The sequence below is a fragment of the Sphaeramia orbicularis genome, chromosome 17, assembly GCF_902148855.1.
Source record: "Sphaeramia orbicularis chromosome 17, fSphaOr1.1, whole genome shotgun sequence".
Lineage (NCBI taxonomy): Eukaryota > Metazoa > Chordata > Actinopteri > Kurtiformes > Apogonidae > Sphaeramia > Sphaeramia orbicularis.
This window is the reverse complement of record NC_043973.1, coordinates 873916-893403: the sequence shown is the minus strand read 5'-3', so window position 1 is coordinate 893403 and position 19488 is coordinate 873916. Positions and strand designations below refer to the sequence as shown.

The 19488-nt window shown below is 39.0% G+C and overlaps 1 protein-coding gene across 2 annotated transcripts in view; it reads right to left on the bottom strand.

Annotated features, from left to right (window-relative positions):
* Positions 1-1476: 1476 nt before the first annotated feature.
* The window catches only part of LOC115437017 (E3 ubiquitin-protein ligase TRIM39-like), a 760370-nt gene continuing 742358 nt past the window's right edge, over positions 1477-19488 (bottom strand). The window contains exons 1-2 of one of the 2 annotated variants that reach the window (XM_030160077.1): positions 4491-4824; positions 1477-3601 (exon numbers count right to left, since the gene is read on the bottom strand). In XM_030160077.1, the coding sequence (XP_030015937.1) occupies positions 1944-3599 (1656 nt within the window). In that variant the 5' untranslated portion in view covers positions 3600-3601; positions 4491-4824 and the 3' untranslated portion in view covers positions 1477-1943. Of the gene's footprint in view, positions 3602-4490; positions 4825-19488 lie in introns of those variants that run through there. The other variant, XM_030160078.1, reaches the window with a different exon arrangement.

The following is a 19488-nucleotide window of genomic DNA, read 5'->3' as shown; positions in this document are numbered from 1 at the left end:
TAATTCATGTCCAGGTACTTTTAAAATGTTTTAAACATACTGCACTACAAATGGAATAGTATTTGAACATATTTATGTTTTTTAACCCTTTTAACTGTATTTGTAATTGATTTATTTGTAATATATTCACCTTTTTTTCCAGGTTACATTATTATTATTATTATTATTATTATTATTATTATTATTATTATTATTATTATTGTTGTTGTTGTTGTTACACAGCAAAAACTGCAGTGTTGAAATTTCAGGGTTAAACATTTCAGAGTTGATTTTAACTCTGAAAGTGTAATTTACACTGGGTCTATGTTTCAGTTAATGACAGATTGGACTGAAAAAAGACACTTTTCCACAGATATCACATGTATAAACTATTCAGATGTTACTAGTTTGGTGGGCTTTGGTTGGTTTATGACAGTAAAACTCTGCATTTTTACATCATTTTCTAGACTATTTACGATATACTATTTACTAAATTATTACAGTTTTAGATAAAAACAAAAGAAGAAACACAAGACAAATCTGTTTACAGTTTAATATATTTATTGAAGTTTTACATTTAACAGAGGAAATACTGTGAATATTTTCATTTGTTTCTTCATAGTTTACATGTAAATACATAGTTCAGATATTTGAGCAGAATCATCCAAATAAGTTGAAGGTTTGTGATTTATCAAATGGATTGATTGGGTTTCAAGTTCAGTAAAATTAATCAGAACATATTTGAATAACTGATGAATCATTTCAATATATTTGGTCTTAAATATTATGGAAGAACCTCCATTTGAGCAGATGTGAAACAATTGCAGTGTTTACAATAATTACATGTGTTTGTCTACGAACAAATAGAAAATAACTCAGCAAACATTTAATATTTAATGTTTTTTTCTCATTTCAAATGTAAACAGTATATGACTGTATTTATTAAAGCTGATGAACAGAATCTTTACTGTTACTATTGAATATTTACAGTTCTATCATTTAAATGTATAAAATCAATCTAATTTTGGAAACACATTCACAATCCCAACATTTGAATTCAAGTTCACATTAAAACACCATCATTATCATTGGATTAAATCACAGGCATCAGAATGTGTCAAACCAGGATTATTATCAGCACTAATGTGAGTATTTAACCCTTTAACCCCTTACGTGTCTGTGGTGAGCGTCCTGAATGTGTGATTTGTTTTAAATAATCATAGAAATTCAACCGTTTGCTCAATAGCAAAAATTTCAAAATGTGCTAATAGAAGAGACCATGTTCTTTCCACAGACATCTGAGCATGCTCAGTGCTGCCTGTGTAATGGGGTGGGGGGTAAATCACAGAGCAGTGAGTGAGACTGACTCACCATAATAATAGATGGGGCTGTTTTCCTTGTGGTTTTTTGTTTATTACTGTTGTTTGTAGTGTTGTGGTGATTTTCCTTAATTTTTTTTTACTGTGTTTTTACTGAGTTTTGACCACGTAACTGTTTTTTGTTGTTCAACCAGATACCAAAAAGCAGCTGGACTAATTTAGAAAAAAAAGCCCAAAACAAAAACTGCTGAGCCAAAATTCAAATACTTGTTGTTCAGTATGTTCCAGGTCATATTTCATGTTAAACATTCTAAATCTCTTATTGATGTACATTCTGAGTGCCTTATTTAGTAAAAACCTGTCAAACTTCAATTCCTCTCTTTGTCTTTTTCTGTTATTCCACCCTGTTTTGACCCTAAAACACACAGTAAAACAAAACCCCTGAAGAAAAGGAACACAAGAATGTACTCACAACTGCTTTTATGATGCTTCCCACAGCCCGTTTTACTGAAATAATGTCTCAGGGGTTAAAGGGTTAAGTGCATTTGGATCCAGATTCATACACGTTCAAACAGTTTACATCATCACTAAGTTTAGTGACTCCAGTAAATCAGAGAAAATCTGTACATCTGATGAATTTCTTACTCAGTGTCTGACAGGAGTGATGATCAGAGGAGCAGAGTTTGTACCTCCATCATTCAGACATGGACTGAAGTATGGGAGGAGTTTATCATTGAAGCAGCAGCCAATGAAGGAGTAGATGAGAACTGAAGAACCTACGTCATAAAAGGAGACCAGACCCTCCTCATAATCCACAAACACCCCCACCTTCTGAAGACCAGGCTGCACAGACAGACGGACACGAGGATCAGCAAGAGCTTCGTACTCATTTCCATTTCTCAACCTGATGGTCCAGTATCCGTACAGAGGACTACAGGTGATCTGTCCTTTCCTGTTGACAGACTCTCTGACCACTCCTAAATCCCATTTAGTCTTTCCTTTGACCTGAACCTCAAAGTAAAACCTGCCTGAAGAGAAACTCTGCTTCGCTAAGATGGAAGGACAATGAGAGAATCTCTGTGGTTTGTCTGGAAGGTTCTTCTTTTTATCACCATGATGAACATGTTTTCCATCATCAGACAGGATGAGATCAGAATGTGCTGTATCTGGATCCAGAGTCAGATCCACCTCATACTGTTGGACTCTCTTCAGCTCAGCTTTAACCACCTTCTTCTTCATCTTCTTCTTCTTCATGTCTTCTCTGAGTTTTTTCTCCAGCTCAGACACAGCTCTCTCCACAGTCCCCTCATATGATGGTGGACGGACGCTGACCTTTGTCCAGGTCTTCATGGATGGAGCAGCTTTTACACATGTGAACCTCTGGACAAAGTGGAGGTGGTCTTCAGAGCCTGAGAGCTGCTTCACCTCAGTGCTTCTCTTCTCCAGCTCACAGATTTCCTGTTCCAGCTCTTTGATGAAGTCTTCAGCCTGTTTCTCGGTGCTCCTCTGCTTTTCTTGGATCTTCTCTAAGAGCTGGTCCAGACCTCTCTGAACAGACTTCATCAGAGCAGTGTAGACCTCAACACCTTCTGCTGTCTCTCTGTCTGCAGCGTTCTTACTGAGCTCCACTGACCGCTGGATCTCCTGGATCTTCAGTCGTCTCTCCTGGATCATCTGCTTAATTTCAGCCTCTGTCTTCTTCAGCTTTGGCTTCTGTTCTTCATGTTCATCTTTCAGAGGAGTAACATCATGACCTTTGTGGTCTGAGTAGGCGCAGTGGTGACAGATACATGTGTGGTCGGTTTTACAGAACACCTCCAGAGGTTTGTCGTGTTTCCTACACATCCTGTCTTCCAGGTTCTCCACAGGGTGGATCAGCTGATGTCTTTTCAGTGCTGGAACAGTCAGATGAGGGTCCACATGAGTCCGACAGTAGGAGGTCAGACACACCAGGCAGGACTTCAGGGCCTTCAGTTTGGGTTCAGTGCAGACGTCACAGGGAACTTCTCCTGGTTTGGCAGCTTGTTGGTCTGAGCTGGAGATGTTTGGTTCATGTTGAGCTTCATGTCTGAACTGAGCCACCATCTCTTTAATGATTGTGTTGATCTTCAGCTGAGGTTTCAAGTTGAAAACCTCTTTACACATGGGACACTGATATGGGACATTAACCCTCCAGTGTTCAGAGATGCAGGATTTGCAGAAGTTGTGTCCACATGGTATTGTGACTGGATCAGTGAAGACATCCAGACAGATGGAACACAGGAACTGATCTTCAGATCGGACACGACCGGCAGCAGCCATATCTATGGACCAACAGAACAGATACAACACTGAAATATTTGAATTATAGAATCAGTGTTTGTTGTCATGTGATAGTTTACAATAAGAATACTCATAAAAGTCCTTTATGGTCATAAATGACAAATACCTCCTAAAAATTTTTGGTGCTGCAGCAAAAAAAACAATCACTTGAAAATGGCTTCAACTTGATCCACCCGTGCTAGAGGACTGGATGAAAACAGAAGATGAAATTCACAAAATGGAGAGATTAACATTTATGCTGAGGCTGCAAGCTGAAGTTTACATGAAAAAGTGGAACAAATGGATTAGTTTCTTTAAAGACAATTAATGTGTGGTTTGTCTCATAGTCCTGAGAGTGTTGTGTGAACTGCAGCTCTAAAATTTGATTGTGTAACTTGGTTGCTGTTTCATAACTGCAGACATTATTATCCCTGCTTTTGAATTGTGACTATTATCTATTGCTGACTGTTGTTTGTTATGTTTTGTATAACAAGATGATAAATAACTAATAAAAACTAAGTGTCAAAAAAAGTTCTTTATGGTCTTCAGATAAGTGTGACTGGTCAGTCACATGACTCTACAGCAGTGATAAAAATCCATAACGTCAGTCCAATACTTGGGCTTTGAAATGTTCTGGAAGTTCATTGAAGTGTAACTGTAGAAAATGTTAGTGGAAACAAAAGCATGAAGAGACGTAGAACCAAAGTCCAGACCATCTAAAGGACATGGGCTGTAATAATATAGAATCTGTGTAAATCCTGTTGGTTTATCCATGCGGTTCAGTGATAGGAACCATGTGAGGAGAGTTGGTGTGAAATGAATACAGTTCTATTTGTGTGTTTGCAGTTGCAGTGTGGTGTTGAAGCTGTAGATCAGCTCAGGTGGACTCACCTCTGTTTGTAGAGACTCTGCTGAGACTGGAAACAGATCTGATGAAGTGGGTTTAAGGTTTGTTCGATGGTTCCACAGACACGTCTGCAGCTCTGCTCACACTGAGAACAACTTTAACTTTGATTTCTGGGAAATGATCTTTGTTCTGTGGAATGTGGCTCCGCCTCTGACCTGTTTCCTGGTTGATGTTTTGGTGAAATCCAAGTGTGTGTTGTTTTATCACAGAGCACAGACGACATGTAGAAGGGTTCTGGTTCTGGTTCTGGTTCTTTAAATACATGTGTGGAAGTGTGGATGTTTAGAAACAGCAGTCAGAACATTATCTGTCCAGTCAGCTGTTGAACCTGCAGTTTAGGTTCTAAAATATAAACGGGATCTGTTTATTTGTGGGCGGTTCACATGCATGAACATGTCTGTGACTGAACCGGTTTTTCATGACTGTCTGTCATCATTAGTGTGGAGTCACATGAGCTGGTTCTGTGTGAGTCTGGACTTCAGGCCTGTTGGTCCTTTGTGTTGTGGTCTATCTAGTGGTGGTCTGCTGGTGTAAATATGCAGAATGCTGTCAGGTTTCAGGACACACACATGAATATGAACTCAGTATTGGAGTTTGTACCTAGTATGACTCCAGCTGTCCTAAACAAAAAGAGAAAACAAACACAAATATATGACAAAACTCTGACTGAGGAAAGAAAAGTCAATCTGTTCTCACACAAAAGGAAGAGTTAGAGTCAAACCTGAAATGTTTAGACAAAGTACAAAACAAATAAATAGATTTTCCCCAAATTACAGACTGAAGTAGAACTGACCAAAAATACTGAAGTCATGGATGTACAAAATCATTTTAGTTCAGGTTCCACATTTAACCTGATTCGCTGAAATTCCGTTTTCTTTGGAATGTAAGTGTTTGCTGGAGTCATTGTCAGGTGTTTGAACATTCCCTACTGTCATGTAGTTTCTTCTGTTTTTTGCACATTTTTCTTGTGTCTACAGTCTAGTTGTCAAGGTTAGGTGAGAGATGGACCCACGATGCAGACGAAGGACAAAAGAAAAACTTGTAAAATGACAAAATCTTTAATGGTATTCCAGAATGAGCTGGAGCAGGAGTAGGACGAAGGTGGCAGTTGAGTCTGGGGGGGGCAGGAACTGGGAGAAAAAAGCACAGTCAGGGTCAGTAAAAAAATCCAGGAAAGTAGCAAATCAAACCACAGAGCCAAAGTTCATGTGCCACCACTGAGGTGAGCAGACAGTCTGGTGATGAGTGGTGCAGTCAACGGGGCTTAAAGACAGAGGAGTGGAGGTGGCTGATTGTTGGCAGGTGGCTGGACTGAAGATGGTGTACAGGTACGTGGGTGAAAGGTAACAGGTGAACTCCAGCTCCGCCCAGCTCCAGACAACACACACACACAAACAAGACAGAGAAAGAACAAACAAGACACATGCCCACAAAAGGGAGGGGCAACACAAGGAAAAACACTAGGATCCTGACAGTAACCCCCCCCCCCCCCCCCTCTAATGGGAGCCTCCTGGTGACCCCCAGGCTTGGTAGGATTAGCATTGTGGAAGTCCCTCACCATATCCATGTCAAGAATGAGAGCCCAAGAGACTCAGGACCACTCCTCAGGTCCATATCCCTCCCAGCCCACCTGATACTGGAACCCCCTACCTCTGCACATACAGAAGCCTGCGCACTGTATAAGCTGGATGATCGTCAATGATCGGGGGGGGGGGGGGTGTCGGAGGGCAAAGGTCACTGCTGTGGACTGGCTTCAGCTGAGAAACATGGGATGTGGGCTGGACATGGAGTGAGTTGAGGAGCTTGAGGTGAACAGCAGAGGGATTAATTATCTTTACTATTTTGAATGGACCGAGGTAACGAGGGGACAGCTTGCCACAATCGGTCTTGAGTGGAATATTCATAGATGATAACCAAACAGACTGGCCCATGTGATACTGGGGGGCTGGGATGTTTGTCGGCAGCTTGTTTGGTCCTGGCCGAGGATTGGAACAGAATGGCTCGGGTCTTGTTCCAGATACGTTGGCAACGGTGGGGGTGATGCTGGATTGAAGGAACTGACAGTTCCTCCTCCTGCGAGGGAAACAGAGGTGGCTTTTATCCAAGTGATGCTTCAAAAGGGGACATACCTGTAGCTGAGCTGACCAAGGAACTGTGAGCATGTTCTGTCCATGGGAGGTAGGAGGCCCAGGCTGTGGGGTCAGAGGCAGTGATGCAGCAAAGGGAGGTCTCCAGGTCCTGGTTTGCCCGTTCTGTCTGGCTATTGGTCTGAGGATGAAAACCAGATGTTAAACTAACTGTGGCACCCAGACTTTGACAGAAAGCTGCCATACCTGTGATGTAAACTGTGGTCCTCGGTCAGACACAATGTCTGCAGGGATGCCATGCAGATGAACGACATGGGTGGTAAGTGGCTCTGCTGTCTCTTTAGCTGTGGGTAGTTTGGGGATAGCGAAATGTGCAGCCTTGGAGAAACGATTGACTATGGTCAGTATGGCAGTGCTACCCTGGGAAGCTGGGAGACCAGTGACAAGGTCAACAGAAATGTGGGACCATGGGTGACCAGGAACAGGTAGAGGGCAGAGCAACCCGGCAGGAGGGGAGTGAGAAGTTTTACCACAGGCACCGACAGAACAGGCTTGAACATAAGATCTGGTATCCTTATCCAATGTAGACCACCAGAAGTGGTGTTTGAGAAGGGACAGGGTTCGGTTGATTCCAGGATGGCAGGAGAACTTACTGGCACGCACCCATTGAAGAACTGAAGACCAGACAGAACCAGGAACAAACAGACCATCAGGGGGCCCTCCTCCAGGGTCTGGCTGGGTGCGCTGTGCCTCCTGGATCTCAGACTCCCAGGTAATGGGTGCCACCACCTGGGACGCAGACTAATCATCTTCCTGACTTAGTTGCAGTCAGCTGTAATCTCACTACTGAAAGCACAAAAGTTCCTTTCATTTATTTTTTGTAGCGAGTAACAGTACTGTGTATTAAAAATGTACGGGAGTAGAAGTACACAACTGAGTTAAGGAATGTAGTGAAGTAAAGGAATGTAGTGAAGTAAAGGAACGTAGTGAAGTAAAGGAATGTAGTGAAGTAAAGGAACGTAGTGACGTAAAAGTGAAAGTAAACCATAAAAAATCAAAGTGTCTCTGTCTCCAGTCCTGTGGGACTATCTTTGTCATGTGTCTCTGTCCCTCAGACCCAGTGTCCTGGTTCTGTCCTCTGTAGACTGGTACCCTGTCCCCCTGTGGACACAGTACTGTGGACAGAACCATCACATGTGGGTCTATCCAGGTCCAGGACAAGGACAGGGGACCAGTTCCCCAGACTACGTCCACACCACTACGCTCCTGCTATTTGTCATTTGCTGATTCTAAAATTTTTGCGTCCATACTCGTATGGTTTCCATAAATCTGTGTGTCCAGGTGGAAACGGTCCAACTGGGTTCAACGGTGTCATACGTAGTCCACACCTGTGTGTGGACCTGTCCACAACCACAGACAGAGACTATGGAGGAGACATGAAAACCACAGAAGAACGCACTGAGCATGTGCAGGTGGTTCCGTCTGGGGTTTTCTTCTTCTGGTCACATGGTCCTATGGTCATCATGGTTTCCATACAGTGGTGTTGGTCCTATCCATACGCCAACACCAGGGGGGAGGAGCCAACACCAGGGGGGCGGAGCTGGGACATGTTTACGCTCTGGGACCCGTTTGATAAAAATACTGTTTCAGGCACCGACAACGCCGGTGTCATGTGACCAAAGGACCAAACCAGAGTAAACTGGAGTGGATTTACATACTGTGGTTGTGGTGTGTACGGGGGGGGGGTATACTCCATATATGAGCACAGTACTGTGGACACAAAAGGACAATGAGTTCATGGAACAGTGTCCATGATTGGATCTGGGACAACTACATGTCCTTACAGCTGATTGGAACAGGACAAATGAGAACATCTGATTGGGTGTGAGGAAATAGACACGTCCACATTTGGTGCCTCAGTACTGTGACAGTAGACATGACCTTATTATTCTGTTTTGTTATATTAACACAACTAAATGCACATTTCTCAAGCTAGATAAAATAATTACCTCCGCCAAGGAGGTTCTGTTTTTGCCAGGGTTTGTTTGTTTGTTTGTTTGTCTGTCCGTTAGTGTGCAACATAACTCAAAAAGTTATGGACAGATTTGGATGAAATTTTCAGGGTTTGTTGGAAATGGGATAAGGAAGAAATGATTAAATTTTGGTGGTGATCGGGGGTGGGGGGGCCCACGGGGGGGCCCATTTCCAACAAACGCTGAAAATTTCATCAAAATCTGTCCATAACTTTTTGAGTTATGTTGCACACTAACGGACAGACAAACAGACAGACAAACCCTGGCAAAAACATAACCTCCTTGGCGTGGGGGGGCCCACAGGGGGGGGCCACTGATCAGCCTTGGCGGAGGTCTGCGCTCTCCGAGTGCTTCTAGTTATTATTATAATAATAATAAATATTAATATTATTATTAATAATAATAATAATAATAATAATAATAATAATAATAATGTGCCTCAGTAGACATAACCATAAAAAATACTCAGATTATTGATTTTGCTGTTGTTTGTTTCTCTCTCTCTCTCTCTCTCTCTCTCTCTCCTTTTCCTTTCTTTTTTTCCCTTTAAACTTCTTTCTTTGCTATTATTTAAAACCTTTACTGATTTCTTACTTTTGCATACTCACATCCTTTTGACCCTTTTACTTATTTTGTTTCCATTCCCTCTTCTGTCTCCACCTGAATATGCCCAACTCGCACAAAATAACCACAACAATATCACACACACACACACACACACACACACATATGCACCTATAAATAGCCCTCTGTTTGCACCCGTCTTTGTTTTGATTTGATTTGATTTGAATTTAAAAAAAAAAAAAAAACTAATTAAAGGACAAATTCTCCCAAAACATACTTGAGTACAGTAGTGACGTATTCATACTTTGTTCCTCTACGACACTGAAAACCACATTAGTTTTGTAAATAGTGTTTTTCAGATGCAAATGCACACACAGTTTCCTGCGTTACATAATTATGAGCCTGTGTTTTCCTCCTGTGTAAACCTGGAATGTGCCGGTGGCTTCCTTCAGGCAGACAGCAGGTGTGTGATATGTTAGCGCGCTACACGTCTGCTTTTTCATCTGCTGAGCTTTACATGGCAGGGAACAGCTTCCGACTACTACTGAAGACCCTCAAAATGCTCTGAATATTGATTACAGTGATCTGCCGCTCAGAATTAAATTCCCATTTTCACCGTCACGGTGACACACAGCATGTGTGAATACTAAGAGCTGAGGTCTGGAGGCTGTAAAAATCCAGTCTGAGCTGGAAAAGTTTCCCCTTTTATTTGGAACTGGAGTTGAACCAGGACATCCACACACCTCAGCAGGCTTCCAGACACTAAACAGCCCCAGTCCCACCGGACCAAAACACCTCCTGTTGTTGTTGTTGTTGTTGTTGTTGTTGCTGCTGTGATGATATGACCTTGGACTGGTGAGCATTTGGGACAAAGCCATTTGACGCTTGTGAGAGTTTTTGTTTTTATCCGTATTCAGCTGCAGCAGATAAAGAGTCCTCTGAGAGCAGCCCTACGCCCAACACGTCTGTTTGGAGCTTTGAGTACAAACTGGTTCTAATTTAAATATAAACTGTTTGGACTGTTCTAATTTAAATATAAACTGTTTAGACTGTTCTAATTTAAATATAAACTGTTCGGACTGTTCTAATTTAAATATAAACTGTTTAGACTGTTCTAATTTAAATATAAACTGTTTAGACTGTTCTAATTTAAATATAAACTGTTTGGACTGTTCTAATTTATATATAAACTGTTCGGACTGTTCTAATTTAAATATAAACTGTTTAGACTGTTCTAATTTATATATAAACTGTTTAGACTGTTCTAATTTAAATATAAACTGTTTAGACTGTTCTAATTTAAATATAAACTGTTTAGACTGTTCTAATTTATATATAAACTGTTTAGACTGTTCTAATTTAAATATAAACTGTTTAGACTGTTCTAATTTAAATATAAACTGTTTGGACTGTTCTAATTTATATATAAACTGTTTAGACTGTTCTAATTTAAATATAAACTGTTTGGACTGTTCTAATTTATATATAAACTGTTTAGACTGTTCTAATTTAAATATAAACTGTTTAGACTGTTCTAATTTAAATATAAACTGTTGGACTGTTCTAATTTAAATATAAACTGTTTAGACCGTTCTAATTTAAATATAAACTGTTTAGACTGTTCTAATTTAAATATAAACTGTTCGGACTGTTCTTATTTAAATATAAACTGTTTAGACTGTTCTAATTTATATATAAACTGTTTAGACTGTTCTAATTTAAATATAAACTGTTTGGACTGTTCTTATTTAAATATAAACTGTTTAGACTGTTCTAATTTAAATATAAACTGTTTAGACTGTTCTAATTTAAATATAAACTGTTTAGACTGTTCTAATTTAAATATAAACTGTTTGGACTGTTCTAATTTAAATATAAACTGTTTGGACTGTTCTAATTTATATATAAACTGTTTAGACTGTTCTAATTTATATATAAACTGTTCGGACTGTTCTAATTTAAATATAAACTGTTCGGACTGTTCTAATTTAAATATAAACTGTTTAGACTGTTCTAATTTAAATATAAACTGTTTAGACTGTTCTAATTTAAATATAAACTGTTCGGACTGTTCTAATTTAAATATAAACTGTTCGGACTGTTCTAATTTAAATATAAACTGTTCGGACTGTTCTAATTTAAATATAAACTGTTAAGACTGTTCTAATTTAAATATAAACTGTTTGGACTGTTCTAATTTAAATATAAACTGTTTAGACTGTTCTAATTTAAATATAAACTGTTCGGACTGTTCTAATTTAAATATAAACTGTTTAGACTGTTCTAATTTAAATATAAACTGTTCGGACTGTTCTAATTTAAATATAAACTGTTCGGACTGTTCTAATTTAAATATAAACTGTTTAGACTGTTCTAATTTAAATATAAACTGTTCGGACTGTTCTAATTTAAATATAAACTGTTCGGACTGTTCTAATTTAAATATAAACTGTTTAGACCGTTCTAATTTAAATATAAACTGTTTGGACTGTTCTAATTTAAATATAAACTGTTTAGACTGTTCTAATTTAAATATAAACTGTTTGGACTGTTCTAATTTAAATATAAACTGTTTAGACTGTTCTAATTTAAATATAAACTGTTTAGACTGTTCTAATTTATATATAAACTGTTTGGACTGTTCTTATTTAAATATAAACTGTTTGGACTGTTCTAATTTAAATATAAACTGTTTAGACTGTTCTAATTTAAATATAAACTGTTTGGACTGTTCTAATTTAAATATAAACTGTTTAGACCGTTCTAATTTAAATATAAACTGTTTAGACCGTTCTAATTTAAATATAAACTGTTTAGACTGTTCTAATTTAAATATAAACTGTTCGGACTGTTCTAATTTAAATATAAACTGTTTAGACTGTTCTAATTTAAATATAAACTGTTTGGACTGTTCTAATTTAAATATAAACTGTTCGGACTGTTCTAATTTAAATATAAACTGTTTGGACTGTTCTAATTTAAATATAAACTGTTTAGACTGTTCTAATTTAAATATAAACTGTTTAGACTGTTCTAATTTAAATATAAACTGTTTGGACTGTTCTAATTTAAATATAAACTGTTTAGACTGTTCTAATTTATATATAAACTGTTCGGACTGTTCTAATTTAAATATAAACTGTTCGGACTGTTCTAATTTAAATATAAACTGTTCGGACTGTTCTAATTTAAATATAAACTGTTCGGACTGTTCTAATTTAAATATAAACTGTTTAGACTGTTCTAATTTAAATATAAACTGTTTAGACTGTTCTAATTTAAATATAAACTGTTTAGACTGTTCTAATTTAAATATAAACTGTTTAGACTGTTCTAATTTAAATATAAACTGTTTGGACTGTTCTAATTTAAATATAAACTGTTCGGACTGTTCTAATTTAAATATAAACTGTTCGGACTGTTCTAATTTAAATATAAACTGTTCGGACTGTTCTAATTTAAATATAAACTGTTTAGACTGTTCTAATTTAAATATAAACTGTTTAGACTGTTCTAATTTAAATATAAACTGTTTAGACTGTTCTAATTTAAATATAAACTGTTTAGACTGTTCTAATTTAAATATAAACTGTTCGGACTGTTCTAATTTAAATATAAACTGTTTGGACTGTTCTAATTTAAATATAAACTGTTCGGACTGTTCTAATTTAAATATAAACAGTTGGTTTGTGCTTTTCTCAGATTTTCATTCAGTAGTTTGGTGGCTGGTTCCTTTACTTCTCATGACTCTAATGGTATAAACTGTGCGGCTAACGTGTCAGTTAGGGACATGTCGTTACAGCATAATGACCTAATTCAAACACATGTGGACTCCAGTCTGTGGACCCGTTGAATCCAGGTGTTTGTGTTCTAACAGGGCTCTGGGATCCAAAACTATAAGGACTAATGTCAGAATAGACTTTTATATTATGGGATAGATATGCTATTGATTATTAATCTTGATGTTTGTGTGTCTGATTGTCCTGAACAGGACATCTGACAGCTGCAGACATGATGTGTCCACAAATTTATGTCCATAGAGTTGAGAAATATCAATACTGACCTCCGCCAAGGAGGTTATGTTTTTGCTGGTATTTTTTTGTTTTTTTTTCTGCTGTTGATCTGCCTTGGCGGAGGTCTGCGCTCTCCGTGTGCTCTTCTGGTTCACTCTAGTTTAATGGTAGATGTTTCTTCTTCAGTCAGACGTGATGACAGTAGATGGAAGTTATTATTCACAGTCAGAGCAGGACAAATATTACAGACATTTAGAGGAAGAACATTGAAAATCAAAGTCATGAACAAAAACTAAATCAATGTTGAGAGAAAATAATTAAAAAACATCTGAGGCTTTTTTTCATAAATATATTTATTGTTGTTTTCATTGTTTTATAAGAAGAGGCAACAACACCCACACATCAGAACAATCTCTACTTTTTCAATTAACTTGTATCAATTATATTTATTCTGTTTGTTGGATCTTAGAGGGAAGGGTGCAACATATGGACTGGGTGTAATCATAATTGTGATTACACTGACTTCAAGATTTTTTGAATGCAGTGATGTGTAGCACTGTTGTCCAAAACAAATTTCCAGTACAGGACAATAAAGTTTATCCTGATCCTGATCCTGATCCTGATCCTGATCCTGACCACCTCCTAGCACCCACTCCTAGTGCAACAAAATATACTTGACAGACACAACTTAATTATCTATACAGACAATCAAAGATAACAATTTAAACCAAACTAACCAATACAATGGTATCTATCCCATAATATAAAAGTGTATTCTGACATTAGTCCTTATTGTTTTGGATCCCAGAGCCTGTTAGAACACAAACACCACAGACTTTTGTCCACAGAGTGGATGAGTTAGGTAATGTCAGTCGCTGTCCATGGTGCTGAGGTGCTGAAGTTACATGTGACGTCTACAGTTGTGGCTAAAGGTTTAGGAACGTTTTTGAAAATTTGCTGTCTTTTTAATTTTTTTTCCATGTGTTTCTTCCAGAAGCCCTAAAAGGACATGCCTTCAAACATTTTGTCTATTGTTTTCATGAGATTACCACATACTTTTAATGAGGTATCAGGTAAACTGGGTTGTTGCTGCTTAGGTTGCTGGAAACTTCACCTGGACACACCAGAACAGCTCCAAATATGAGCTGTTAAAGGTATTTCACTCCTTTGGCTTCGCAAGCTCATTCTGACGGGGAATGCACTTTTGGCCAGTATCTGGTGCACAATTCTACACCCTGACGTAAACTGCATCCCCAGCCACAGGTGGTGTAGTTTTCAGCAGTATCTGTTTTTTTGTGTGTTGTATGTCTAAGTGTGGAAGTCGAGCAGATTATGGCAAGACAAAATGAACGATAACCTCATATAAGTTAACATAAATGAACAAAAACCGACAATGCCACCTGGGATAGGCCCAGGACCAGAAGGACACGGGTTCATTCACTGATGAGGGGAAAGTGTTCCATACGTCACAATATATTTATTTAATAGTTCTAAGTTGCAGAGTTGTTTTGGTTTCTTCATGATCTTTTTGAGTATTTTCAGTTAAAGTCGTAGCGATTCATTCATATCCCTAGAAACACTCAGAGAGCGCAGACCTCCGCCAAGGCAGGTCAGTGTCCGGATTTGGATGAAACTTTCAGGAAATGTTGATTCTGGCATGAGGAAGAAATGATTAGATTTTGGTGGGGGGGGTGGGGGGGCACTGATCTGCCTTGGCGGAGGTCTGCGCTGTCTTTTCTAGAAAAGCACTCGTAGAGCGCAGACCTCTGCCAAGGCCGATCAGTGTGAGTCATGATATGACGCTGGTTTATCAGACAGCTGCTGCATCACTGAGATGGTTCTGAACGTTAAATACGACTAAAGATGTCTCATCATCATTAAACATTTTGTTTGAAATGACGGATAATAATGTGTTATGATGGAATTTTTAGGACCCTGTCCGTCATTCTGTCTAGCCAAACCTCTGTTTTAACGTAGGTCCTTTTAGGGCTTCCGTAGTTTCTGAGGTAAAAGAACAACAATTAAAAGTATTTTGTCGATTTCAAAGAAGTCAGACACAATGCAGCCACAGGTTCGTGTCTATTGAATATTTTTCCATAGCTTCAAACATGACTCGTCTGGTTTTATAATTACCTCTGCCAAGTGTAACGGCAGGGGTAAAAGGTCTGTCTGTCTGTCTGTCTGTCTGTCTGTCTGTTTGTTTGTTTGTTTGTTTGTTTGTTTGTTTGTTTGTTTGCAAGATAACTCCAAAAGTTATGGATGGATTTTCATGAAATTTTCAGGAAATGTTGATACTGACACATGGAACAGATGATTATATTTCGGTGGGGATCGTGGGGGGGGGGGCTGATCTGCCTTAGCAGAGATCTGTGCCAAGATTATATTAGTTTTGGATTTTTCATTCTAGTTTAGTTTTACTTAGTTTGGACTTTTTTTCTCTAATTCGGTTCATTTTAATTCAGTTTTAGAGCAGGTTTGCTAGTTTTTATTAGTTACATTTTTTTTTCTAAATCAGAAGGAAGGTCAGAAGGTTGCCTTTATTGTCATTTGACAGTACAGAGTACATCAAACGAAATTCCATTCAAAGATTAGGGTCTTCAGCCACTGCAACACGCGCCGCCACAAGACCCATCCCACAAAAAAAACTGTGTTAAAAGTACAGAAGAAGATAATGCAAAGCACAAATGTAAGACATCATACATTTTTCACACAGTACACGTGGACACATGCTGGGATTTTTTCATGGATTTGAAGGGAAATTGGGGGACAGCGTGAACATCAAGGCAGACATGAAGGCTTAGTTTTAGTTTAGTTTTAGTTTTTCGTATCTTTTATCTTCCTGTTTGTCGTATTCAAATAAATCCCATACAGAACTCTGCTGCTTTCTCCCAACTTTAGTCTCTGTCTCTAAACGACAAGTGATAGAAGTGACAGACCATGAAGTGTCGTAGGGTGCCAACAGCTAAAAGTGCTCAAGTGAAATAAATCGATTTTGTATCAATCTGACATTGACAAAAATGAAAACTAAGGAAACTTTAGTCATAATTTTTATCCGTTTCAGTTAGTTTTGTAAACACACAATACAGTTTCAGTTAGTTATGGTTCTTTCTTTTAATTACAGTTTTTATTTATTTCAGTTAAATGTTTTTTCCGTTCTAGTTTTGGTCATTTCGTTAGTTTTCGTTGACGATAATAACCTGGTTGAGCAGGAGCGGCTGCACATGTGAGTGTGGAGGGGCGGTGCTTACATACGCTGACGGACAGGTGGGGTGTGTGTTTGTGTCTGCTGCTCTGTCTTCTGTCCTCGTTCTGCATCGTCTTCCTGCTGTAAACCCACTCCTGGACGTACGTTGGAGCCAACGCTTTGTGTCTGACGGCGTCCTGATAGAATCCAGCAGAGACCGGACTCTTCCAGAGGTTTATCAGCAGCAAACAGACGCAGTTACAGCACCATCTACAATGGGAAGAGATTACTGCAAGAAAAAAAAAAAAGCCTGTGGAAATTTACATAACTTAGAATAAGTGTGTGTCTGTGAGAATTCATCCAGTCATGACACAAAGCTGCAGCGTCGGAACATTATCATCAGCTCCACGCTTAAACCTGTTAACGGGTGTTTTACACACACACTGTTTTAAGGCTTTTCACTCTGATGTTCAGGCTGTTGTGTTCCTCTGGCAGCTGTGGATACACACACATTAGTGAAATAAACATGAGGAAAACATTGTCTGTTCCTTCTAAAGCAGCTCTGAACACAAACGCCTGCACCTTCTGCCAACACACAAACCAAACAACATCTACTTTGAATATGGATACATGAATATATTATTACTGTATTAGTACACAGGACAATATAGAATATTATATGTCCTTATATTACATATGTATATGTGTTTTTGTTTGGGTTATTTTTTTGTTTTGTTTTTTTAGTTTTTATTAACCCTCTGGTATCCAGGTGTGCCTTTTAGGCACACTTTGCACTTCATTTTAAAAAACTTCTTATTATTTTTCACAATTTAAATAAGGTTAGAATTCAAAAGTTGTTCATTTTTACATGATCTTTAAAATTCTGTCCAACTCAAATGTGCACATTGTAAACAAAAGAAAATGACCAGACTAGCATCTGTCTGCCAAGTGTGCAGAAAACGCACTGTTTCTAACATTTGATCTGTATGATTAGGACTGAGCTGGATTTACAAAAATAAAATCAAATTACAGCAGAAAAATAAATCAATATATAATATTTAATGGTTTGATTTATAGGTGTGCATTTTACGCACACTTGGTGACAGATGCTAGTATTTATGAACATTTGACCTAGCTCCAAAAATAATAATGTAAATTAACCAGTGTTGGAGTTAATCACTGACATATGCCAGGATGAAAAAATCTAATAATATGTGATCCACTTTTTATGTAGGATATTGAAAATAAATATTTTTTTTGTTTTTTTCATCCAAAAAAATGGTTTGTTTACATTACAAACACGGCATTTAAAGGGTTAAAAAATGTGACAGTTATTGAGTATTTGGTATTTTTATTTACGGCTCAAGTTGATGAAATAGAAAAAAGTGTAAAAGAATTAAAAACAAACTGTATGAACATTTTTTTGACATTATTCCACAAGTGTGTGAAAAAGGCCCACTTGGTGTTTAGTCAGGGTCTTGGTGGACGGGGTACCAGAGGGTTAATATCTAGTATTAATATCTGGTGGGGTTAGTTGTAAATGGGTCTCATCGCCGTTACTCCAACACTGGTGATCAAAGGGGTAACTGTGGATCTATACTTTGATTCTGTCATTACTTTACCGTATTCTACTCCATGTGACCTTCGGACACTCATACTCTGTAGAAAGTTCATACAACCTGTGAGAAATAATCTTGGGTTGTGCATTCATCTGATCTACGCATTTACAGTCACTTAAAAAATGCGATAATAAAGACAATCGGAGTATTGGGGAGAAACCTAAGTGAGTTAATCCGATTTCTCATAATCAGATTACTGCCGTTATCGGATAAAGACGATCAGATTATCCTGTTTACGTGATCACTGGAATAATCGGATAACTCCAAAAATCGGATAATCGTCATATTGGTGTGAATGTAAACAGGCTCACTGAAACGCGACAAACGTCACAGTTCTGCGTCCCAGGAGGAGGAGCCAGGAAAACCACATGTGTAAACACAGTGTGTGTCTGGTGGTCTGGTATTCCATCAGGACCCCTTTAGTCCATGTAGGTCACTTCAGGGCCTCTGTAGTCCATGTGGGTCACTTCAGGGCCTCTGTAGTCCATGTGGGTCACTTCAGGACCTCTTTAGTCCATGTGGGTCACTTCAGGACCCCTTTAGTCCATGTGGGTCACTTCAGGGCCTCTGTAGTCCATGTGGGTCACTTCAGGACCTCTTTAGTCCATGTGGGTCACTTCAGGGCCTCTGTAGTCCATGTGGGTCACTTCAGGACCTCTTTAGTCCATGTGGGTCACTTCAGGGCCTCTGTAGTCCATGTGGGTCACTTCAGGGCCTCTGTAGTCCATGTGGGTCACTTCAGGACCTCTGTAGTCCATGTAGGTCACTTCAGGGCCTCTGTAGTCCATGTGGGTCACTTCAGGACCTCTTTAGTCCATGTGGGTCACTTCAGGGCCTCTGTAGTCCATGTGGGTCACTTCAGGACCTCTTTAGTCCATGTGGGTCACTTCAGGGCCTCTGTAGTCCATGTGGGTCACTTCAGGGCCTCTGTAGTCCATGTGGGTCACTTCAGGACCTCTGTAGTCCATGTAGGTCACTTCAGGGCCTCTGTAGTCCATGTGGGTCACTTCAGGACCTCTTTAGTCCATGTGGGTCACTTCAGGGCCTCTGTAGTCCATGTGGGTCACTTCAGGACCTCTTTAGTCCATGTGGGTCACTTCAGGACCCCTTTAGTCCATGTGGGTCACTTCAGGACCTCTGTAGTCCATGTGGGTCACTTCAGGACCCCTTTAGTCCATGTGGGTCACTTCAGGACCTCTGTAGTCCATGTGGGTCACTTCAGGACCCCTTTAGTCCATGTGGGTCACTTCAGGACCTCTGTAGTCCACGTGGGTCACTTCAGGACCTCTGTAGTCCATGTGGGTCACTTCAGGACCCCTTTAGTCCATGTGGGTCACTTCAGGACCTCTGTAGTCCATGTGGGTCACTTCAGGACCTCTGTAGTCCATGTGGGTCACTTCAGGACCCCTTTAGTCCATGTGGGTCACTTCAGGACCCCTTTAGTCCATGTGGGTCACTTCAGGACCTCTGTAGTCCACGTGG